General features: G+C 40.6%; 1 protein-coding gene across 1 annotated transcript in view; it reads left to right on the forward strand.

Annotated features, from left to right (window-relative positions):
• thsd7aa (thrombospondin, type I, domain containing 7Aa) overlaps window positions 1–25,674 on the forward strand; it is a 190,169-nt gene that overhangs the window by 81,093 nt on the left and 83,402 nt on the right. Inside the window, exons 2-4 of the mRNA XM_074686508.1 lie at window positions 789–1,929; window positions 17,812–18,060; window positions 21,387–21,571. Coding sequence (XP_074542609.1) covers window positions 789–1,929; window positions 17,812–18,060; window positions 21,387–21,571 — 1,575 coding nt within the window. The remainder of the gene's footprint in view (window positions 1–788; window positions 1,930–17,811; window positions 18,061–21,386; window positions 21,572–25,674) is intronic.

A 25,674-nucleotide genomic window follows, 5' to 3' on the forward strand; every position in this document is an offset into this window, starting at 1 on the left:
ATCCATCTCCCAGCTGGTTCAGACCTTGTTATTGTGTGACTGATGTGTTTCTGAGTCAGAAGGTTCCCTCTCTGCAGCGTTTGTACCATCAGCTCATTTTAATGTCGTATTGATTGACTCTTCAGCTGTTCGCGCGCTGCATCTGCTGCTCCTAACAGGCTTTCCTGCTGAAAGTCGATGTTTACTTAGACCTATAATTGCATTCTCATAAATCCAGTAGAAGTGCAATCACAGTATCGAGAGTGAGAGTGATTTAAGCGTAAGTGTGGATTTGTCAGGACGTTATTATTACTGTGGGCGGAAGCACTTAGGTTTGAGATACAGCTGCTCTACTCAGGGACTGTCGATGCTAACTGTTAAAGAATAATTTAGATTTATTACTAAACAGCTGTTACTGTTGTTGGATATTCTCCTGATAACACTTCTCTCATAACAACAAATGCAGAGATCCTGGAAAAGGGACTGATGTGCAACAAACAACACAATGAGCACCAGTAGGAGGAAAATTCAAAGAGTTAGTAAGCAAGACTTTGAAACCAGGCAAGGACTGGGAATGAGTGCACAGTCGATTTTCTGCACTGGAACAATGTTTTCAGTTGTAATTTGAGGATGTTTACAACTTTACCTCAGGATGAGTTTCTCTCTGGAGATTTTTTATCCATATTTTTGGGCGAGTTATTTCTTTTAGTTGGATTTGTTTCGAATGTATAGTTGGCACAAAGTCCCAGAAGCCAAATCCTTCCTCTCCCTGTCTGACTCCAACCTCTCTGTTGTCGCTCTTCCTGCAGGTCCGTGGGGTCGCTGCATGGGCAGTGAGTGTGGACCAGGCGGCAGTCAGAGCCGGGCGGTTTGGTGTGCTCACTCCGAAGGTTGGACCACTCTGCACACAAACTGCAACCAAACAGAGCGTCCTGAAAACCAGCAGAGCTGCTTCAGAGTGTGCGACTGGCACAAAGACCTGTACGACTGGCAGCTGGGGGCCTGGAATCAGTGCGTCCCCGTGTCCATGCGTAGTGCAGGGGTGCAGCGCCCTGCTGTGTGTACGCGGGGAGATGAAGGGATCCAGACGCGGGAGGTGGGCTGTGTCCAGAAAGCAAACGGCGAGCCTGCAGAGGATGCGATCTGTGAATACTTTGAGCCTAAACCACGTCTAGAGCAGGCCTGCCTCATCCCCTGTCCTCGGGACTGTGTGGTTTCTGAGTTCAGCCCGTGGACTGCTTGCTCTAAAACCTGTGGGATGGGCTTACAAAACAGGATCCGTTTCGTGCTGGCGCCACAGCTCTTTGGTGGTGCAGCCTGCCCAAACCTGACTGAGTTTCAGACATGCCAGCCCGGGGCCTGTGTGGGAGCTGAGAGCCTCTACAGCCTCAGGGTGGGACCCTGGGGGCCCTGCTCAGTCCCGCTGCCAAGGCAAGCAAGACAAGCAGACGAGCTGCAGGAAGAAAGTGTCTCACAGTCCAGAGATGGAGACAAACAAACCTCAGAGGGCGTAAAAGAGTCTGTGGAGGGTGAAAAACAGACGAAAGGAGGGGACAAAAAGACCAGGGAAGGCAAGCAGCACAAAGAAGGAGGAAAGAGGTCTAAAGAGGGTAAGAAAGTGTCCAAAGATGGGGACAAAGCATCCAGAGCCAACAGAAAACTCAGCAAAGCAAACGGAAAACCAGACAGACCATCCCGACAGGCAGACAGACCCAAACGACAGAAAAAGGCCAAGAACAAAGAGAAGAGAGAGAAGATGAGAGAGAAAGCCAGGGAGAGGCTGAGGGAGAAGGGAAAGATGAGAGATCCTGAGACCAGAGAACTTATCAAGAAGAAGAGGAACAGGAACCGCCAGAACCGCCCTGGAGGAAAGTTCTGGGAGCTGCAGGTTGGATACCAGACCAGAGAGGTGACCTGTGTGCATAAGAGCGGGGACGTCGAGGCTCTGAGGTAAGACACACCAAAATGTATCCTCATATGACCCCTCACAGCTTCCTTACAAGGTTCAGCTTCAGTCAGCAGAGTCTTTGTGTCACTGCAGGCTGCAGGGGGGATCCACTCTTTTTGTGAGAGCACTTTGGCTCCATTTTCTCTCTATAACAGTTTGGTTTTGACATTTAGGTAGAGGATAATGTACACACAGGAAGTTGTTCTGATGAAAAGAAACCTGACAGTCACAGAGGGGTCTCGTCTCACCCTGGAGGGGAATGCAGATAGTTCATGAAAGGCTTTTGTGCAGGGATCCCAAAGACTGGCAGGGGCAGGATGAATTACATAAAGTGTTTACACAGAGTGTACAATAAGCTGTCTTCAGGGGGAAGTTTCTTTATTGGTGGGGAAGTGACAGCTTCAACCCAAAACTGAAGAGCTCATATAAATAGAAGGAGCACAAGACAACGATGATGGATCAAGTTTAAGAGCTCAAAATAATCTGATCTTTGTCAACATGAAAAACTCAGGGTTCCTAGTGTAAATGATAGTGCAGTATCATTGGGATGTGTACCTTAAAAAATAAAAGTTTTTGTTGTCTGAGGATGATGTTTTACATCATATCTAACTTTTCTAACTGCAACAAAAAAAAAAAGGAAGCGAAAATACCTCAACTAGATTTGCTGATATCTTGCACAATGGAAACTGGAGTCTGCACAGATTTCCCCTTATCTTATCCATGGATATAAAGTAGGAACACTAAATGTTTATATTAAATGTATGCAGATTTTTAAACATCTACATATTCTTTTGTTGAAGAAATCCCTGAATAGGTCATCATATAAGAATCTCTTCATTGGTTAATGACACATAGGAGGGATGGGCCTCAAACACCAAAGTCTGCCCATAGCTCTGTCCTCCATTGTCTAAAGAGAGCTGGCCAATCAGAGGAGCCTTAAAGAGACAGCAGCTAAAATACAGTGTTTAAGGCCCCGTTTACATGGCAGCGTTTCACCCGAGAACTGAAGAAATCTGTGTTCATATGGAAATGCTGAGGGACTGAAAATGCTGTAGTAGCATGTCCTGTATTCAGCAATATAACTGTGGGGACGCACCCCTCCACAGACCAGAGGAAGTCCAGCCAGCTGCTAATAAACAAAACATGGGAGGTGCAGAAGTGTCAAAGATCAACGTTCAGTTGAAGTCAGTCGGCAGATTTAGCAGTACAAGCACAACATGGCAGTCCGCCATTGCTACTGTTGTTGTTTGGTTTGTGCGTTGCATTTTAAGTTGCTACAATGAAAATGTACATGCGCAAAGCAGAGTGTGACGACTCAAGAAACCAACCACTGAAAACTCTAGCTTGCTGTTTACACGACAATGCCAGCGGTTGCATTTCAGAAGATTTCCACTCAAGGCGTTTTAGGTCGACTAAAACGCCATTTCCATGTGAAGGGGCCAAAACAACAATACTTTTGGGTTTCATCCTAAGTTTCATTGACGTGTAAACTAGGGTGACCAAGCGTCCTCTTTTGCCCGGACATGTCCACTTTTTACGTCCTGTCCGGGGTGTCCGGGCGGGTTTAATAAATTCACGAAAATGTCCGGTGTTCACCGTTTTTCATAGGACCATTACGTGCGTCCGTAAATTGACCGGTGCTTGCAAACAATATCGAGAGGCGGCCTTGTGGGCAGGTCTGCTCTGCGCGTGCACACATACATAGAGAGTGAGAGGGTCAGAGAGAAGGCGAGAGAGAGAGAGAGAGAGACATAGACGGAGAGCGGAGAAGACAGGGATCTTTAGACAGCGGAGCTGTATTGCACGGAAGATGCCTAAGCCTAGGTGCAGCTTCACAGATGAACTGCAAAAAAAAATTTCCGATATACCACCCCGGTCGGGACAAGTGGGAGGCGGAGTGTACCGTGTGCAAAGCTGGCACATATGTCTCAGTGTCCAATAAAGGTGCTGGAGATCTCAAAGCTCACATGGACACCGAAAAACATAAAAAAGCTGTGCGAGGTGAGAGTTCTTCTGCAAAGTTGACTGAGTTCTTTGTTAGACCTGGGCAAACAGAGGTTGCTGTAAATGCAGCGGAGGGTGCAATGGCATTTCAAATTGTAAAACACCACAACAGCAACAGGTCCACGGATTGCACCAGTGCCTTGCTAAAAAAAGACATTTCCCGACTCTGACATTGCTAAAAAGTTTAGTAGTGTTCGCACCAAGACTGAAGCCATTGTCAATGGTGTTATTAGGGATGGGTACCTTTCGCATTTGAAATAATACGGTACCAATGCCTGGTACCTGGCAATCGGTACCGGTACTCAACGGTACAAATTTTCGGTACTTTTTTGTAGTTATGTGGTAAAAAATATCAATTTCTTTAACAATATTATATATATATATATATATATATATATTTTTTTTTTTCAATTTAACATATATATCCTTCAGTATATACCCTTGCAATGCTGTGTTCATGTCCATCATGGAAAATCGACTATTCTTTCACTTCCTCACAGTCACAAGGATGTGTTCAGGTACCTAAACATGGTACCTTTTGATTTTACATGAATCGGTACTCGGTACTTTTGACAGAATTTGGCCAGTACCTTTTGAAGTACCTGATTCGGTACCCATCCCTAGGTGTTATAGCCCCCCATTCTGTTGAAGTCACTCATGAAGCACTCAAAAAAATCCACTACTGTGGTGTTTCCACAGACGGGAGTAGCCACGGGGCAGTGAAAATATTAAGAATATAAGAAGCCTGTCTGAATTTGTGCCTCGAGGCCAGTGCCGTTGTCCTCTTTTTTGGAAATCAAAATATGGTCACCCTAGTGTAAACAGCCCCTGAGACAGAGAATGAAATAAGGGTTTCCAAAAAAATAAATAAATAAAAATAAAAGTCAATCATGTAAAGATACTAATTCGATACCAGAGGGTCAGTGTAGAGCCTAAGAAAAGGACCATACCTCCTCTTTAATATAAAAGAAACAGCAGCCAGGAGCTCTGAATGTTTTGGTTTCACTTTAGGGGTGCATTGTTTTGTTGCATCTCATAGTCTGTATTTGATAAAACTGTTTATGGCTCTTGTTTAACCAATGACCGTGCATCTTTTATCTCCATCATATTGGTTTTAGGAAAAAGCCATGAGTTTGATAGTTGCAGAGTTTTTCTTACATAAATCTTTGCATTAAACTTTTCGAGCTTTAGATTGTAGGTTTCACTTCCGCTTTCTCACCACCTCTCAGACCTGTAGACTGATGTCTTCTTTTACAGTCCCAGGTTTTGACTTGCAGAGTGATACCTGTGGATGTGTTTTGTTGCCCCCTGAAGAAATGTGTTGTTTAGCTTGTTGACATATTCTCTCAGGATGGGATGAGGCTTGTTTGTTGTGAGCTGTCAGAGAGCTGTATGCTTGTCTGTGAAACACAATGACTTCAAATGTCAGAGCTGGTAACAGTCAGTCAGAGAGTACGTGGAGTGAAAGTCTGTAAGCCCTTACTCAAATCTGTTTTCTGTCTGGAAGCTAATATCTGACATAGATAATTTCAAATCCTCCTTGAAGGCTTGAGTTTGATGAATGGATTCTGTCTGTTGTTCTCCTGTTATTAAAACCACATCCATTAACATTAGATAATGACTCAATGCAAGACCCCAGGAATGAGTTGTGTTGGAGTGATGTTTGTTATCAGATTTATTTAGACAACCTCATTTTGTCTCTGATGGACCATGAAAACAATGTATTTGGAATGATGCCACTGTACGAAAGTTTGTGGATGTGTCACATATCCTCAAGCTCCACGTGCTGTTACAGATGTTTAAAATGATAATGTTTGAATATTTCTACAAAATCTCTCTCTTACTACAAGCTTAATGGCATTAACAGGTTCCAGGTGACTGCAGACAGACAAAAGGTTTTGCAACTTGACAGATAATCTGACCCCCTCACTTCTTCCAAATCAAGCCCCTTTTATTCATGTTTCCGTTAACACAGTGTTCAAGAGTTCAAGGAAGGCCATGTACAGATAAAATCTATTTGTCCGATGTCATTTGGATGAATGAAGCTACATTGGCTTGTTCAAGCATACGTCACCAAGGATTTAGATGCTGATTGGATACCACAGTGCAAATGAGTCACAATGATGTTTTTCATTAAAAAGTAATTGTCGCCTTGTCTGTTGTAAAGGCTGCAAATCATTTAGAAACATTGAGCCAGAAGCTTTTGTAACTCCTTCAGGTCATTATTCTTAATTTATACCAAAAACCTAATTGTTGCCATTTAATATTATCACATCTGACACAATTTTTCTCTGTTCATAGTGTTTAATTTGCTATACTTTGTTTTGCTATTAACCCATTAACTGGTGGCAGCCTGCCCGCAGGTGGTTTGACTTTGATTTCAATATAGAGCCTTATAGATTCTGCAAGATATTTAAAATCTCAATACAACACTGTCAACATTTTTTGTTCTTTGATTGACACAACATTTTACTCACTGGGTCAATCTACGGTCAACGGTCCTCAGAGCAAACATTAACCCAGAGCATGACGTGGTGTGAATGGGCGCCCCCCACACTCTTAATTAAGTTTTAATTTCACACCTTTATCCTTCCAAGTTCTGCTGCATTATAAATAAATGTATAATGAGAAAATAGACATATTGTTATTGTTAATATTATTAAATTGTAAGAATTTTTAAGTTATTGTCAACAAATTTTTTGGCCCTTTAATCAGAGTAGAGAGGACAGTGGATAGATCAGGAAACAGGGCAAGAGTGGGAAGTGACATGCGAGTAAGAGGCCACAGGCTGGATTTGAACTTGAGCTGCCCTCACAAAGGCGAACCTCATGGAGCACAACCTAAACCATTGCACTCCCAAAAAAGGACAATTAAAATCTACCTGCATTTTAGGTGATTAACAGAGTATTTCATCAGAATTTCTATTTACTTTGGTGTGTTAATGCTTCCTGTTTTTTAGTTGCTGTAGAATTTTGCATGTCTATAACAGATTCTTCCCTTATTTTAAACAAACACTAACATGCACAGGGCATTATTTTTTTGTTGAATTTATTCCTGAGTGTTTCACTTTGTATTTGGAGTGTGCACAGCCTTTCTCAGCTCTGTAACACTGCTCTCTTTCCTCGAAGCTCCTCTAAGAGACGTGCAGTCTCTGTAAATGTTTCTCTGCAGCGAGGTCACCGTCCATGTGTTGTCTGAGAGCCGTGCTCTTTGTGAGGAGATGAATGGCCTCATTCTGTCTCTCTGTGCTGCTCGCCTCTAATAGAGGCCAGTGAGTAGCTTCCATTACAAGCCGAGGAAATCAAGGCTCTTGTGATACATTTGCTTTTAATGCCTGAGAGAAGGTCAGGATTCATAAATCATTCAAACTTCAAGCAAATGCCACTCCTTCATGTGCGAGCATTGAAAGGGAATATTATATTTGCATGACACACAGTGGGATTAATATCTGCTGTGAAATAGTTACCCAAAAGAGAGCACTTATACGTGCTGGTTCTCTGGATGCACAGATGGCCCAAAGCTTCAAAGAGGCTTAGTCCATGTTAATGACAGTATTAATGTTGGTCAAAGTCCAAGATCAACTTTATTTACTGTTGGAGCATCACTATGGGGCCATTTGATCTAAAATGGCTAATCATCCTCCAAACCAGCCATGACCCCCAGTCTGGGCTCTGACACTGAACTGAAAACAGAGCAAGGATTTGGATTTTACCAAATCTGTAAATGACCTCATAACAAAACAAGGTTCACATATTAACACAGCTTTAGAAATTTCATTGGGTATTTACTCTACTGTTAAATATTAAACACATCTGTATCGGTAAACCTGCCTGGTGTATAGAGCAGTGGTTCCTAAATAAGAAGTTACAATACACAGCTGGGGTGGGGTCGTGAAATCACTTTTAAAACCAAAAAGTATTTATACTTGCAAATTATTACTTTTTGGAATATATTTTTATTGGGTTTTCATTGATATACATTCATAATAATCAGAGACACAATAGTCATAGTTAGCTAGAGCTAGAAAGGAACAATTAGGATAATCATTAAAATGATAATATTAATTTTTAATGAATATAAAATTAAGGAGTGAAATAAAATGTTAGGAAAGGAAGAAAAAAAAAACAAAAACAAAAAAAAATTAACTTAAAAACACCAATGGAGACAGGCAGAAAGACAGACAGACATACTTACAATCCCCCACACACACTCACAAGGAGGGGTACTCCAAAAGCACTCACAGGTGAAGTGCTGCTAGTCACTAGTCATTAGTTTTAATAGTATACCAGATCAGCTAGATATGAGTCAGTATGACTTAAAACCATCAACCCCCAACGAAGTTCACAAGACCATCCCCAAGTGCTGTAGAGGTTCTGGAGGGTGCTGCTTACACTGTATTAGATCTTTACTAATTGAAGAGTTGACATAATACTAGTTCAGTCAGACAACTCACGTTTGAATAGTTTATTTAGCAGCAAATATATTTTAGGTTTGGCGTCCAGGCTCCGGCCTCATCACCCCTCACAATAAATTTACATGGTGACATTGAGGAGTGATGAGCAAAACATACTGAACATAATCCCCCCGGAGCCTGCAGGTGGTTGCTGGGGTGGTGGTGGGGGCAAAGAAACATGCAGCATTACAAACGCAGGGCAGCCAAGGCATTGACAGGCAGAGAAGGATGAGAGACTCCCGGTTTAAATAGACCGCCCAATTGAGAGAGTGTGATTGCAAGATGGTTATGACGTGTGAGACACGTGGTATGTGTATAGCAGTGCTGCTCGAGTTGACTGCCTGAACTAGCTCGCGGGCTCGCCTCATTTCAGTCAGACAACTCACGTTTGAATAGTTTATTTAGCAGCAAATATATTTTAGGTTTGGCGTCCAGGCTCCGGCCTCATCACCCCTCACAATAAATTTACATGGTGACATTGAGGAGTGATGAGCAAAACATACTGAACATAATCCCCCAAAACAAAATTTAGGAGCCTGGGCCAGAATGTAGAGCCTACTATGTGTGACCATGGCACCAGCCGCCGTGAGGCCATTCCCCTCCAGTACAGCGCCTGTAGAGGAATATACTATCTAGTGTTCTCTTCTATGTGTGACCATGGCACCAGCCGCCGTGAGGCCATTCCCCGCCAGTACAGCGCCTGTCGGGGAATATACTATCTAGTGTTCTCTTCTATGTGTGACCATGGCACCAGCCGCCGTGAGGCCATTCCCCGCCAGTACAGCGCCTGTCGGGGAATATACTATCTAGTGTTCTCTTCTATGTGTGACCATGGCACCAGCCGCCGTGAGGCCATTCCCCGCCAGTACAGCGCCTGTCGGGGAATATACTATCTAGTGTTCTCTTCTATGTGTGACCATGGCACCAGCCGCCGTGAGGCCATTCCCCGCCAGTACAGCGCCTGTCGGGGAATATACTATCTAGTGTTCTCTTCTATGTGTGACCATGGCACCAGCCGCCGTGAGGCCATTCCCCGCCAGTACAGCGCCTGTCGGGGAATATACTATCTAGTGTTCTCTTCTATGTGTGACCATGGCACCAGCCGCCGTGAGGCCATTCCCCGCCAGTACAGCGCCTGACGGGGAATATACTATCTAGTGTTCTCTACTATGTGTGACCATGGCACCAGCCGCCGTGAGGCCATTCCCCGCCAGTACAGCGCCTGTCGGGGAATATACTATCTAGTATTCTCCACTTTGTGAGGCCATTCTCTGATAGCACTATGGCCGCAAGGGAACATTCTACGTTGAAGATGCAGACCTATAGCATTTATTAGATACTTTCTTTAACCCAGCAAACCACCTGATATGCATTGACAGTATTAAGCAGCAAGTAAATTCACTTTTCTTCATTAACACTTTCAAGCAGAAGTTCAAGGGCTTTTGAGCAAGCTGGATCTCTTGAGAACCATCATAGCATTGCTAGCAGAAGACAACTAGCAACCCAGGGATTTGGGTGTTGAGGCAGGCAGATGAGCAGCAATGGGCATCCTTGATGGTCAGGGACTGAGGGGACTGGAGTTCGTCTGGCAGGCAGTAGCACAGGCAGAGAGCAAGCAGCTTTTGGAGAACCAGGATCTCATCATAGGTTGTGACCATCGATGATGAACAGGAGGACGATTGATGGGTTGAGGGATGATAATGCCAATGTTCCATCATAAAAACAAAGAACAAATAATGGTATTAGTTTCAGCAATAACCAGTGGCAAGATCTATCAGAGTTTCAAGAATATGGAATACATGTGCTCTTCTAAGTTGAATCAGAATAGTGAGCTCAAATGATAATAAAGGAGAGGCCTAGATTTGGATTTGCCACTGAGAAACTATAAAGCCATGAAGAGAACTGCTTCTCGAAGAAGAACAATAGAAGTCAAATAGATCTCAATCTCAACACTGACTTATGCACCAGTGATTAAAGAGGGGCATTCTTTATCATTGCTTGGAGGATATGCCTTAAGTCATTGAGAGCAGCAAAATGGAAGGGTCCCTGAGAAGAATCTGAAGTCTTAGCATCTAATGTAAAACTAAATCCAGACGAGCAAACCCTTAACCATAAAGAATCCCCCAAAACCAACTAATGGAGCAGGATCATTATAAACTAGAGAGAATCTTAAGTCTCCACAAAGTCGTTGCAACTGAAGAGAGATCTAATGAAACCTATATCATTATTATAACTTCATTGAACATTCCTTGTGGCAACACCATAGCTCTTGCTCCGAATAGAGAAGGGAGTTTGACCTTAACTTACTGAGAATTTGACAAGGTTGTTTAAAGAGCACAGGACTGCTAAAATCTTTTACTAAACCAGTACTCAGATGATTCACAAAACATCTATTGGGGAGAATAGACAGAGCTTTGGAAAGAGCCGGCACGTCACCGGAGTTGAAAGATACTTCCTATTAATTCCTCGATTCAGCAGGAGTGAGCCTCCTGAAAGACAGAGCGAGGGTGGCTGTCTACACACCAACTCCACATAGGCATTATTTAACAATAAGGAAATGCAAATGTTTTCATTGCAAGAAAACAAACAAACAAACAGGGAACTCATATCCTGAAGAAAAAGGTGCCTGACCCTTTAAGAATGATCTATAGAGCTAGACATGAATTTGGCTGGAATTCTGGGGCCGGCAGGTCTTGTAACAGTTATCACACAAAGAGAAGTCATGAAAGAGTCTTGGGTTTTACGCCCAGTAAAGCCAGCTTGTGTGGTCAAGGAAATAGGCTCTGAAGTTTCAACAGGTTTTTTTTTTTTTTTTTTTATGTATATCATTTTCATTTATAATTAAATTTATTATTATTGTGTATTATTATCATCCTGTATTCATTCATTCGTCATCTTTATTAATAAATAAATTATTATTATTATTATTTATTTAATTATATTTCTAATTGTCATAAGTATTATATTTGTTTTTATTTTTTATTTTTAATGCCACAATAGATGAACCCAATTCACATTTTCACTGGCAAAAGAAGACATAGGACATGACAGATTCAGAGCACGGATTGAAAGAAGAGTCAGATTAAGATTCTTCTTAACAATTTAAAGGACTTCCCTGGCTGATGACCAGAAATTAGATGTTTCCACAACATTCATCTGTTAATGAATTATCATTTGCAACGCATTGATTTTTTTTTTTTTAATTAATTAATTAATTTATTTTTTATTATTTATTCTTTTTTTTTTAATGTTATTATAAGTATGATTATTTTAATTTTTATTTTATTTATTCATTTAATCATTCATTTTTAATTCATTTTATTATTTATTTATTTATTTATTTTTTAATCATTATTATTTATTTTAATTTTCTTCCGGTCTCACAGTCTGACATAAATGCACTGGCAGAGGTGAAAGACAGCAGCACTGCCTTCAAACATACCCCCATGCAGAGGAGCAGCAATGAAACTCTGAGAATTGGTCATAACTGCATGACCTCTCCCAATCAATTAAAAACAACTGAATGCATTGCAATAAAACACTGAATATATGCCTTTTGTTTTATTATTATCATTAAACTATTATTTATTATAACTATTATTATTTTATTTCTATCATTATTTATTCCTCTATACCTTTGCTATTTCTTTATCTATTTTATTTATTTATTTATTATAACTATTATTATTTTATTTCTATTTATTATTATTATTATTATTATTATTATTATTATTATTATTATTATTATTATTATTATCATTGTTTTATTTCTATACCTTTATAGAAGGTATAGCATATTTCTTGTATCTTATATCCATTCCTTATATCTATTTAATTAATTTATGTATTTTAAAAATATTCTAATTCATAAATTTATTTATTATTATTTATTTATTAATTTAGTTTAAATGACACTGAATTGCCTTGCTGCTAAGATAACTTGCTTTTTATCTTTTATTTCTTTATTTATTTGTTTAGAGAAAATGTCATACATTTCAGCTCTTAGCATTCATATTCAGGCATTTTATATAAAAAAAAGAGGATTTAAGACAATGAAGATCTTAAATTCACATTATTGGATTTTATGATTAAATGCTTTTATACCTTGCAGATACCCTGAATCGAATCTCTGAATGTACACGACATCTTGGCAGAAAGATTGAGGTGCTCAAAGAAAGAGCCACCATAGATGAGAATGAGGTCTGATATCATGGCAGAGTAACAAATTCCTCACTGTATTGAGCATAAACTGCAAGCAGGTTTTAAAACGCCTAAAGCCTTATAGATTCTGCCATTGTAAAAGTTTTACAGACCTGGATCACTATTCTCAAGAACCTGCAGAATTTTATGCAATCTACAAAACTTTTGTCTGCAAATCCGAACCCACGCAACGTAATCTTTACCAATATAATGTCAAAGCCTGTCAGAATAAGAGCAAAGATAATACGCATATTAAATGATAAAGTAACTACATCTTGCACAACCCCCGTGTCTGCTCTGATACGACAAAAATAAATAAATAAATATATAAAAATGCATCAAAGAAGTAAGGAGTAATTACAACACAAGCAGGAGAGTGTTGGCTGAGGGCTTAGACCTGCGTCCTTTGAATGACGGACCAGTGGCGGACTTTTAACTTAACCAGTTATGAAGGCAATTGAAGGCACGACGAGATTACCTGCAGGAATTATTCCCCGAGGAATCAAGAGCGACAGGCAGCAGGGAGCAGGGACCGAGAGCCAAGGCAGGGGCTGGGACTGCAGTTCCCAGGGACCTTTGCGGCGTGTAGGAAAGACCGAGGCAGGTACAGCAGACACGGGAGAGCCCAGGTAGCTCACATGGCGAGAAAGGGAGTCCATGACATTCAACTAGGCATTTCTGACGATCAGAGACTCCCCGAGAGGTGAAGACAGAAGGACGCGTCGATGGAGGTGTCAGGATCCGGCAGCTCCGATCTCCGGTTCGGGAGAAGCAGAGTGAGGAGCAGAGCGCGCGCTTAAGCTGGAGCTTTACCTTCCCCCTGGAAGGCCCGCTGTTCGCTGTGCCTTCGACACCCGGCGTCGAGGCATCGGGGAAGGTTTGTTGGATCAGCAGATGATCAAAACTGTTAACGGCTGAGGCTGACCAGGAACGTTAAGCTACGGCTTACAGCTCTCCCAGGTTGAGGTGCATGGGCCGCCCGGCAAGTCATTTGCTGGTAATGTAGAAGGATGATTCATTCATGGAGCAAACTTCGCCGACCGAGCCTGGGTTTCAGGAATAAAACCAACGTCCGCCTCTGAAGTCGAGACTCACCCTTTGAATCAGAAACGGCGAGAGACACCGCGACCTACGCAGCCAGAAGGTAAAATCACGAGCGGCAAAGAAACATGCAGCATTACAAACGCAGGGCAGCCAAGGCATTGACAGGCAGAGAAGGATGAGAGACTCCCGGTTTAAATAGACCGCCCAATTGAGAGAGTGTGATTGCAAGATGGTTATGACGTGTGAGACACGTGGTATGTGAATAGCAGTGCTGCTCGAGTTGACTGCCTGAACTAGCTCGCGGGCTCGCCTCATATATGAGATGAGAAAGGGTGGATGGAGCAGCTCGTTTCCAGTTCAGTTATATCAACTGCTGTGCTAATAAGAAAGAGAAGGCAAGAGTCCTATTCTGTGTAAGAGCTGTAGACATGTTTGCTGGAGATATACCAAAAATGGCAGTGAGGAGGCAGAGGGGAATGATTTTCATAAATATTTTAGAGAAAAAATACAAAAAAGAGGACCAGAGTTACATTTGCAAATTGTATCCAGTACTGCAAAAATCCACTGTGTACTCAGAGCTGATAGAATCAGCAAAGAATCGTTAAAAGTTAGCTGTAACTGTTAAGTTAAACGAGTATTGAAGCTGATGTTGGCCAGATTTACACATGCTAACGCTAGCGGAGTTATCCCTGATCTCCAGTCAGTCTAAGATTATTTGTGTACATCTTATTACACTCTACTCAGTGAGACCTGCACTCACAAACACACACTTCTTCTGTTTTATCACATTATAAAAAGCTCACCCTGAATATGACAGCAAAAATTCAAATTGAATGTCAGAGAAAATATTTTATGATTAATTTAATCAAGAACAAGTAATTACAGTTAGTGTTAAATGGTGAAGAATGAATCTCAGTGGCTGCAGGAAAATAAAAAGTTTAGAATATAACAGACCAAGCACAGAGCTTGCTTTAAAGGGTTTCTTTAAGTTCACTGGAGTTGATGGAAATGGAGCCTAAAAGGGGGCTAAAAGGAAAAAAAAAGAAGTAGAGAAGAGAATACTGTGTGCTATTATTCCAAATGGTCTTTATAAAAAACGAAGAAAAACAAGAGTCTTTCAGCTTCACAGCCTCCTATCATCAAACAGAAACTGTGTGCCGAGAAGCAGACGCTGAAAGCTGGGATAACAAACTGTTTGTGCTGGTAATGAACAACTTTCAGACTGTCTTTATCTCAAAGGCTGACTCAGACAAAGGGAAGCTGTAGTGTGAACAGCAGTGTTTCTTTTAAATCTCTGTAATCCTTACTCTACACACTCTTTCTGTAGCTCTAATAATCCTTTTCTTTGACTGTAGAGGCGTTTTACTCAGAGAAATGGCTTCTTTCTCTTCTGTCTGCCTTCTTCTTCCTCTTCTTCCACAGTTTATATCTGTCAACTGGAAAGTTAATAAGATGCTTAGTTTTCACACCATGGCTGTAAACACTGGATTCACAGTAGTTATAAAAATAATACTGTAAGTCTTCATGCTTTTTACCTCACTGAACTCAACATGCAGACTGTTACAGCCAAAAAGGAGTAAGACATTTCTGCAGCCAGTCGACTGTAAAAAATAAAAAAAAGAGGGTACTACTGCACAGAAAACAAACGTCGGTGTGTCATGGCTCTTCATCTGTTATTAAGAAGTGTATGTGTGACTTCCATTTGTATTATTTCCAGCAAAGTTGGAAGGTGATGCAATGTTAGCACTGCTGCCTGTCAGTAAAGGTTTTGTTTTCAATTCCCTGGCTCAGCAGGTGCTGACGCTGTATGAAGTTTGCGTAGTCTCACTGTACATTTATGCATTTTCTGCTGGTTCTCTGGCTGTGTCCCACAGGCCAAAAACATGCCCATGCCCAGGTTTATGAGTCACCCTGAATCCCCCAATAAGTGTGTGAGTGAATGGTCGTTCATCTCATGTGTGAGCCCTGTAACAGGCCGGCAACCTGTCCTCGCCTGTCTCATTTCAAGCCTTAATCAACAAAATATTAATGACTTATTAATGACTAGTACTTCTGGTGTCGGTGTTAAAGCGAGGATGTGGATAATTGCATAGCCACCAAATCACGTATGGCCCCAAATGAAACACTTATCTGTAACATCAGCTTTAAATTGATTTAAAAAATGCTCACAAGCAGATTATAGCTTTTAACTTGCAGATTTTAACCCTCTAAATAAGGCAGACGTTGCAAATTTGCAACAGCAAATTGCTAGTTACCTAATTACTCCACATCCACATATTATGAGCCTATTTAAATCAGAAGTACCACTGCAGAACTTAGTTGTGCATTAGCAATGAACAGTTTCCCACTATCCCACTTTTAACATGACTGCCCCATTGGTTTCACCGAAACAGATTTTCAAGGCATCAATTTCATGTAAGTTTCACTACCAACCTAAATTAATTTGAAACCAAAACTGCATTAGATGAATCCTGGATATATATAAGTACACGCGAATTAGTAGAATTTATCTCCTCTTGGTTTTTCCCTAGGGCTAGCTTTATTACAATGTTGCAACATCCCAGAATGCATTGCATGTGAAGGTCTCACTCCACAAAAGTCAGAATTGTATATAACTACCCCATATTATATTTTTCCCCAAATATCTGATTTTTCTGTTACTAAAACTTAATTTAAGCCTAAAAGGGTTGAGACTGATGTGTTAGTAGGACAGTTGAGAGGTATACAGGCAGCTTTGAGTGAGCATTAAAGATGAGGAAAGGTATGTAAAAGCAAAGTCAGCATTACATGTAAAATGCTGAGTTTGCTTGCCTGAGAAAAACTATTTTGGCATTTTGGAGTCATCTCTATTTGATGCTTTAAGACAGTTGAATCTAGTTTCCCAACGAGAACAACTGTGGCCTTGTTGTGACGGCTGCTGTCAATCAAGGATTAAGGGAAAAAAGTGAGCGCAGATATACTTCCATGTGCTTGTATATGTTTTGTTCTTTACTTTGCCTGTGACTTTAGTCAATCTATTGTTTCCTTCCTTTTAAATAAGATTTTAACTTTTTTGCTGCATGTTTTAAAATATTTTCCTCAGTTTTAAATATACACAGCAAAACAAAACAAACAAATAAATAAACAAAAACATCTACATGAGACTTAAGTATGTAGTTTAGTTATTAATGATCATACTGAGAGAGTGAACAAAGAGTAACAGATATACTGTTGTTGTGGGGGAGGACACACACTCTGTGGCTTGTCATGTTAAGAGAATGATAGCCAATCAGGAGTGGAGCTGACTGAAGAAAGAAAACCCTCATGGTGAAAAGGAGGTATTTGCACCTTTCACATTTGAATTAAAAAGGTACTGTACAACGGTACAAATTTTCTGTACTTTTGTGTGTTTATATGGTAATAAATAATAATTTGTTTATTAAGAAAATCTCAAATTTTTTCAATTTAACACTTTTATTCTTCAAACATATAACCTTGCAATGCTGTGTTCATGTCCAGTATGGAAACTTTTCCACTTGTGGTTGGTGCCTGTCAAAGTACCTAATTTGGTACCCATCCAAAGTGAAAATAATAAACATGACACATAGTCAGATGGACAGATGACGTGAGTGTTTCTAAGTCTGCAAAACAAACCACAAACACACTGACAGAGGGAGGAGCTGTGCTGAAATTGCTGTCGCCATGGACAAACCAGGGGGCAAAGCAGCTAATGTTTAACTTAAAGTTGATCAGACAGATCTAATATTCTTAATTTCTCCTCATATCCTGCATGTTCAGCAGGCACTGAAAAGCAACCTCATACTCTGAGAGGTAAAATCACTGATTTGTCAGCAGGATCTGGTGATAACACAACAGCTGCTTGTGGTTTCAAAACACCATCTCTGTGTTTGACTAAAACCACTCTGAGTCCATCTGTCAAAAACAAACATAATAAGCAGATGTCCTCGCAGTTGCGTGACTGCCTTTAAAGTCTGTTTCATGATCTGTGCCTGAAGAAAATCTCTGGAGATCTATTTTCAACTAAATTAGATATTTTCTGAGCTTGTCTCTGAGGGGTAAAATAGGAAAGTTGTTTAGATCTATTTAGATCTTCGGATCTTGAGAAAGCAGTAGCTGGTGTCATATGCTCCCTCTTGGGAACAGCTGATTCATTAACTTTCTCTTTCTGGTGTCTCTTTTGCAGCCTGTGCTCTCAGGAAACACTTCCTGTGACCTTCCAGGCCTGCGTCATGACCAAAGACTGCGATGTGACTGAGTGGTCCGAGTGGTCAGCGTGCTCAAAGGAATGCTACGACCCCAACGGAGTTACAGGGGAGCGCACTCGCATCAGAAAAGTGAGCCAGTTCCCCATCGGTGGAGGAGCAGAGTGTCCAGAGCTGGAGGAGAAGGAGGCCTGCAGTCCACAGGGGGATGGAGTGCTGCCCTGCATTGTGTAAGTACAGGACCAAGATAGGAACACCCGTCTGTGTCTGAAGCATTCTGGGTAAAAGATGTGTTATTTATGAAGAATGAAGGCGATATGGGGCATGAAGTCCTGCTGCTGCTACTGCTGGCTGGATTTTCAGATTATAGACTGGCTTTGTCTAAAGGTCATCCAGCTCCAAACCTTTCCATAATAATCTGCTGTTTATCTTCTAATTAGCCAGAGTGAGCATGCGACATGTTGGCAGGAGAAGCACAGATTGGTGGAAAGGGTTTGTCCATGTTTACTGAGTGAGGAGATGAAAGACAAATAGCTTTGTTTTTTTTGTTTTTTTTTGTCTGGCAGTTAAGGCGTGTTTCTTTTGCATCTCGACCCTACAGTTCTAGTCTCAGGGCTCATCCAAACATATTGAACACATACAGTATCCCAAGTACTAGCCCTGTTAAGAGGAAATTGTTTGCTTCTAATCCTTGTTCGGGGTAACCCATGAATGCTATTTTAATGTCTCTAATTTTAATTATTTTGAATACAGTGTTAAACTCCTATGTTGAATTTATTGACTCTTTAAGTCAATTAGTTACACAGAAGTCCAATAAAATCCATTCTATACAGTTACAGTTACAGCAAGAAAACTGGTGGTTATGAAAATCAAACAACATGACCATAAAGCTTAACTCAATGCTACATGCAATGTAAGCAGTGACAACTCTATTTAATCATGATGATAAAAAACAAACTGAAAAGATAAGTTCTAATGATCAGATACACGCCAGTCTTCAAAGTGGATGATAAAGTGTGTTGTATGAAAAAATCAATATGCTGAGAAGGTAATCATCATGGAAGTAATTGAGGATTATGACATTAAAAGAGAAATGGAATTAAAGACCAAAAGTTGGAATAATGAGACATCAAGTCAGTTCTATGAGAAGGTAAAATTACAGTCTTGGTATTATGAAATAAAAAGGTTGAATTATGAAATTAAAAGTAACAGTTATGAGGCTATTTGACATCATGAGATTAAAAGTCAAAGTTATGAAAGAGGTACATTTGCAACTTTTACAGAGAAAATTTATATAATTGGATTTTTTTCAGGAAAGAAAAAAAATGTTGGATTCATGATATTTTCATCATTATGAGATAAAAGTCACAATTACAGGTTAAAAGAGCTTTCCCTTTTGGATAAGGAACAATGATAAAAGAACTAGAAACTCAAAATCATGAGATAGATTTTCTAAATTATGGGAAAAAGTTTAAAGAGAGTGTCAGACTGTTACAAAAGTCCACAAAAAATTTACATGTCGGTTGAAGAAGCCCCAGGAGCTGGTTTGTAAATGACAGTTAGCCGCTGTTTTGTCTCAGCTTTACAGAAAACAAATATCACTTAAATTCCATCGACATTGACGTGTGTGTGTGTTCAAAGAAAGGAGGAAAATAAGGAAGATAGAATGGGATAAAGAAGAGAAAAAAATCATCTGATGGCGGATAAATCAACAAAACTAACAAAACCTCCTCCACAGTTTAACTTAAACTTTACAGTGATCTGTACTGCTTTTTCGTAAGTAGTGTGATTTAATTGAGCCTTTTACTCCTGGATTGTAAACTCTAGGATGCACTTGATCCCTTCATAATCTGAATATTTGATGGAAGACTTCCTGTGCAGCTTTTATTGGCCTGTTTCGTGGTGGTAGAAAAAATCAACCACATTGTCAAACAGTAAATCAATGTCCATCGACTTCTGCTCTCCTCTGTTCAGACAGCAGGAGAGGCTGTGTCTCTGTCCGTGGTGCTGAAGAGCTGCTCTGTTTGAGTGTCCCCATCTGGACAACTTAAAGCCCCAAGATGCTCTGCTCTCCCTGGGGCCTCATTGTCCCGCAGCAGTGCAGAGGCAGCAGGGGAAGAGACCTTGCTCATGAATATGGAGCCTTTCATTGGCGACCTCAAATGAATTCCATTATCGGCAGAGATGGAGGCAGGGTTTGCATTTTGTGACCTCGGGGCTGAAACCACAATGCGTTTCTGCTGAAGCAGACTGCTGCCAATTCTCCTGCCAGACACAAACCCTCCTATGAATAGACGCTGCAATTAACAACCTCCTCTCAGCTTAAAAAAAGTCCAGTCTTACAGAGCTCTGAGCGGACTGTGTGGTTAAATTGCAAATCCTCAGGCGTGTTGTAAACATAGATCTCAGGTCAATAACGTCAAAAGTCTGTATGACAAAGCTGAGAGAGGCCCGTCACTACAGATCACTCAAGCTAAACCGATTCTGTTCAGAGCTGGTAAAAAGCATAGATTGTTCATAATGGACATGCTGAGATGACGTCAAACACTGGTTTGTTGACTGCCTTTTCATGGCTTTGAGTTCTGGTTCATCTTATAAGGGCCGGTATAGAAAAAGAAAGATAATAACAGGATCTGGAGGAGGGTAATACTCTGAGAATAAGACACATATTTGTGAAAATTTATGACATTGTTAAGTTGTAAATTTGCAATAAAGAATTCACAAAAGTTTTTCAGAGAAACTTGTCACCTCTCACCAAAGCATACCAGGAGTATTGCATCATGCCTGCTGGGCTCGACCTCATTAAATTCTCTTTTTTAGCCTGGTGTAGCATTTCATTATGATCATCTGCTGCCGTATACTAACATCTACATTATTTTAGAGTAAACCCACATGCTGTAGCAATATTCCAGCTATTTTGACATGTTTACTGGCTGCACCTCTGCTCTGATTTTCTGACATTAAGGCAAACAGATCAAACAGAAAAATACAATAACGCTTACACAATGCAACCCTTAAATATGTCACTTATCATAGAGAAAATTGCAAAGCAGTGAGGGGAATAATTTAACATCAGATATAAATATTATCTGGATTAAATGCCTCAATTTTCAAAGCATGTCTGCGATACTTAAACCTTCCTCTTTGAAGTCTGTAAAAAAAGCTTTACTGTGAGCACCCATAGCTCCCAAAAACTACTAAAATAAACCGTCTGGTGGCCTCGTCATCATACTCATGTTTAGCTGAAACACATCATGTTCAACAGACAGGAGGTAGACTCCTACTTGAGGGTCAGGATTTAGTGTAAGAAGAGTGCTGGTTAGTGTTTGTTGTCTGAGCAGTCTGACCAATTACAATTCAGTAGGCTTTGATGCCTGAAGAAGTCTGTATGAGGAACCAAAGCAGGAGGAACACAATTTACCAGAATGACATCAGCGATAATCTGAGGACGATTTCTTTCTTTCTGCATATGATATTTTCTGGGTTTTGAAAGCTTGATGATGGTTGTCTAAAAGACGTGTTTCTGATGTGATGTTCTGTCCATGTGTGTCCTCAGTTACAGCTGGAAGACCACAGAGTGGACTGAGTGCCGGGTGGACGTGCTGCTGAGCCAACAGGACCGGCGACGTGGGAATCAAACTGGGTTGTGTGGCGGTGGGATTCAAACAAGAGAGGTGTACTGCGTCCAGTCTAGCACTGATCCACCTGCAGCTAATCTGGGTTCACTCAGGAGCAAAGAATGTGAGTCTCCCAGCATGTTCCTCTTCTGTTGTCTTCAGTTTTTTGCTTGATAAATTTACATTTTCTATTTATGACTTCTGACCCAACAACGAGACAGTCCTGTGTAAGTTATTCACTCACATAGACAAAGTATCAAAACCTTTGGTTGTAGTCATCTTGGAAAGTGGGAATGGGGATCTTTCAGGTTGACCCCTCTGTTATTGTGTCTATAAATTTTTGCTTGTGAGTTGAGTTCATCCATCCATGATGAAAATATATCCAGACACCAGTTTGCAGTTTAAAACTGCAGAAACAGCTAGGTTCCTAAATAATTCACCACTTAGGGGCACTATTAACTCACGACCCCCTCAGGGTTAGCAGTATAGTTAATGGATGGATGGCGTATAGGACTTCTGTTCTTCCTTCACTTTGCCAGTAAAAAATTCCCTCGATAGTTTTGGACTTTGGCCCCGATTTAGCGCCATCTGCGTACATTTCTGTGGTCATAGATCATCATGATTAAGTACCACAGGAACACAATTGTGTCTTTTTTGTGGGAATAGCTTAAGAATATTAAAAAGCTTTCATTTTTGGTCAATACTGCATTTAAAAACACATTTATAAGAAGTGTTGATTTAAATGATTATCTTTTAAATTAGTTGACAGCAGCTTGCCACAGTCTGATTTTTAACATGATGATGGTGGAGTTAAAACGTTTATATCTTCATCAGGACACTCTACAACAAGAAATTTAAAACCTCAAGTTTTTCTCCGGGTTAAATATACATTGATGAGTGTGCAGTCCTGGAAATGTGTGTCCTGCTTCATCCTCTGATGGTTTTAGTCATCTTGTTATGAGTCACTCTTCAGGGTTGGTACCAGTGGAATCAAACAACGTTATCAGCCCAGCCACTTTCACACTGATTTTCTCAATTTTTTTTTCTGTTTTCTCACATCAGCTCAGTCACCTCTTTGCTGAAGTTTCCCACTAGCTGATAGGTTATTTTTGGGCGAAGTTTGGAGGAAAATTTGTCTGTTTGTGCTAAAACATGCTGCTCAGATTTTTGTGCATGTGTGAGTGAAGCTGTTTGAGGCTGAAAGACAGCCTTTCCTCTGAGGTCAGTCCCTGGGCATCCAATGTTTGTTAACACAAGAAAGTCTGGAGACGATGAAAGATGATGACTGTTCTGATTGGTTCAAGGATGAACAGGCGAGCGGGTTAGCATAAATATGAACAGACAGGCAGAGAGAGGAGGAACAGTTCTGAGCACTGGAAGAAAATTATTAATGCAGCTCATGAACAGATACTTGAAGAACAAATGACTTATGAGTGAGACCCATCTCCACCCTGAGAGGAACAAATGAGCTCAGTGAATGGGCAGAGATCCAGGTTATAAATATTGCTGGGCGGATGCTGACTTGAATGGCAGTATAGGTGCGGTTGGCATGCACAATAAGCAGGGGAGTTGGGAGGGTTTACCACGTTCACTGCAGAGTTTAACAGAAAGAGGAGATCTTTGGAGGGGGATAAGATGGAAACGTATGCTGTAGTCATGATAAGAGACTGAGACCCAGACTGGCTCAACAGATTAATGCACTTTAAAACAGTTTTAAAGCATGCAATGAAAACAAAAAAACAAGCAAAACTTTATTGAAAAAAACTATGGAAAGGATTTATTTTGTTTGTTTTTGTTTTTGTCTTTAAGATGATTTGAACGATTGGGTTGATGTTATCATCTGAAGCTTTTGTTCTGTGTATAGGACCAGTATGTTTTTTAGAGATAACAGAGACAAAGTCCATGTTTCTTACAGCCTGTGCTTTGATCTAATTGTTTTTTTAAAAAATTTCTTTACTTTTTAAATTCATAATAAGATTTTTAAAGTCCATATCAACAGCAGCTCTTACCAGTGCCCTGAACCAAAAGAATGCAAACAAACTTTTTTATGACCTTACTTATATAATAATAACAATTAAATCAAGAAAAAATGACAACTACAACTATATCAAATGTAGTTACAGAGTGCTATACAGGGGAAATGCACGCAAGTAGGATAAAATAACATTCAAAACATAGAAAAACCTAAGAGTTGATACATGAGCTGTTGAACACTAAGAAATAATAAAGTTGGGTCATATCAGAGAATCAAAATTAATGAAAAACTGAGCCCAGACTTTATTTTCTTGTGATGCAGTTGTGGGCTAACATCAGTCTGAACAAGGGGTGCGCCGATCACAATTTTCTGGCCTATCACCGATCACTGATCTTTAAAAAGCCTGACCTGCCAATACTGTTTTTTATTTTTTATAACTGACAGCATTATCCGTAAATGATCCAATCTTATTTTATTGAAAATCATTGAACAAAACCTGTGAAATAATAAAATCTTTATGTTTTAACTTAAACAACCAATAAAGTGTCCTGCGTTTTAGGTCTCAGAGCAATAAGCAACAATGGCTGGCTGTCAGACCTTCCCAGAGGTGTATGAGAACAGTTTCGTATATAAGGATGGGCTGATCACCGATCCCTGATCACCAATCACCCAAAATCAAGGGAATCGGCACAGCTTTTTGATCGGTTCATGTCTAGTCTGAACGGCTGCACCTGTAAGCTTTCGATGCTGTATCAATTTTGTTTCATTGCATGTACATGGAGCAGGTGGCTTGGGTTTCCTTCCAGTCTGAGGCCTCAGTCCTGCACGTCATTCCTTACTCTCTGTCCCAGTTTCCTACTCAGTCCATTGTCCTGCCATCTACAAATAGAGGTGTCAAAGCCTCCTCAAATAATAATAATAATAATAATAATAGAAGAAAGAAAATAGTGTGTTTCTGCTGTTTTCCATCATGATGGCACTGAGGAGCACTAAGAAGCTGCAGTGGCTTAACTAAAGTGTGCTGAAAAGGACAGAATAGCATGCAATTAAAAAACAACAACATCCTAATTGGGTTGTTGATTGCTTTAATCAATGCACAAACTCAGACAGCTGTAATTTAAGTAAACATGGACTGAACTCATGTAGCAACAATAAACCTGTGCGTTATCAAAAACATCACTAATCTCTCTGAGTTAATAAATTGTTTTTAAATAACTCAGCTGTGTTCAAATTGTAAAAACCTGACCCTCTCTTGTTATCCTTTTTATCACTTGATGCCAGGTTGGATTTGCAAAGAAATCATCTGCTTCTGTTTCTAGGTAGTGCTTTACAGTGAAAATTTGGACCACTTTTCTGTTAATCCCAGTTCCAGTAACACTGCAGCAAATCAAGAGCTGCTATAAGTCCAAATAACAAATGAACAACATCGGTGTCTTGGGAAGAAGAAGGAGAGAGGTTTGTGGGGTAAATAATATTTTTATCAGCTCATGTTTTGACACAGGCTGCTCCACACCACATCTGTGAGAGCCACGCGACAGACAAGAAGTTGTTTGTGAGCCTTTGAATCATCTGCTCGGGCTTTCATTTCACACAAACACCAAAGTCGTGTCATCTGTTCCAGCTCTGCTCAGAGTCACTGATACCCCCCCTCCCCCTTTACTCACCATACCAGACCCAGAGAGGAGAATTAAAGCTGTTTTCTTCACATATCAAATCTGGAACAGAGCTATATGAATATGCAAATGTACGTGCAAAGGCGGCACAGAGAGGAGAGCAGATGAAATATGAGCTTTCACATAAATTGGTGGTATTACTGAGCACACGGAGGCTGGGAGCAGCCTGGTAGCATGCCCATGCTTATCCAGCACTGACACAGTAAGTCTCGCTCCATCTGGCCAGGGAGGCTGCACCGGCGTCTGCTGCGAAACATTATTCAGATCAGATGCTCAAAACCAGCCGCACACTTTCATCCTTCAGCGTCGAGGTGCCACATTGTTAATTTTGTTAATAGCAATGAGCCTCATGCTTTCAGTAGCTCCTTTTATGTTTACTGTCAGAACGGAGATCCAGAGTAACATCTGAGTGGCGCTGTCTGCATGTTAACACTGTGATTGTGATGGGAAGTGATTTTGGATAGGAGCAGGGAGACATTAATGGAGGCTTTATGACAGGTGAAAAGTGACTGGGTTTGGCTTGAAGGTGTTTTAACAAAGGATGCAGACAGGAGGGGGAAAGTGAAAAGAAAGAGGAGT

The sequence above is a fragment of the Halichoeres trimaculatus genome, unplaced genomic scaffold (genome assembly GCF_033239565.1).
Source record: "Halichoeres trimaculatus isolate MK-OKI-2021-1 unplaced genomic scaffold, fHalTri1.1 fHalTri1_scaffold_14, whole genome shotgun sequence".
Classification (NCBI taxonomy): Eukaryota; Metazoa; Chordata; class Actinopteri; order Labriformes; family Labridae; genus Halichoeres; species Halichoeres trimaculatus.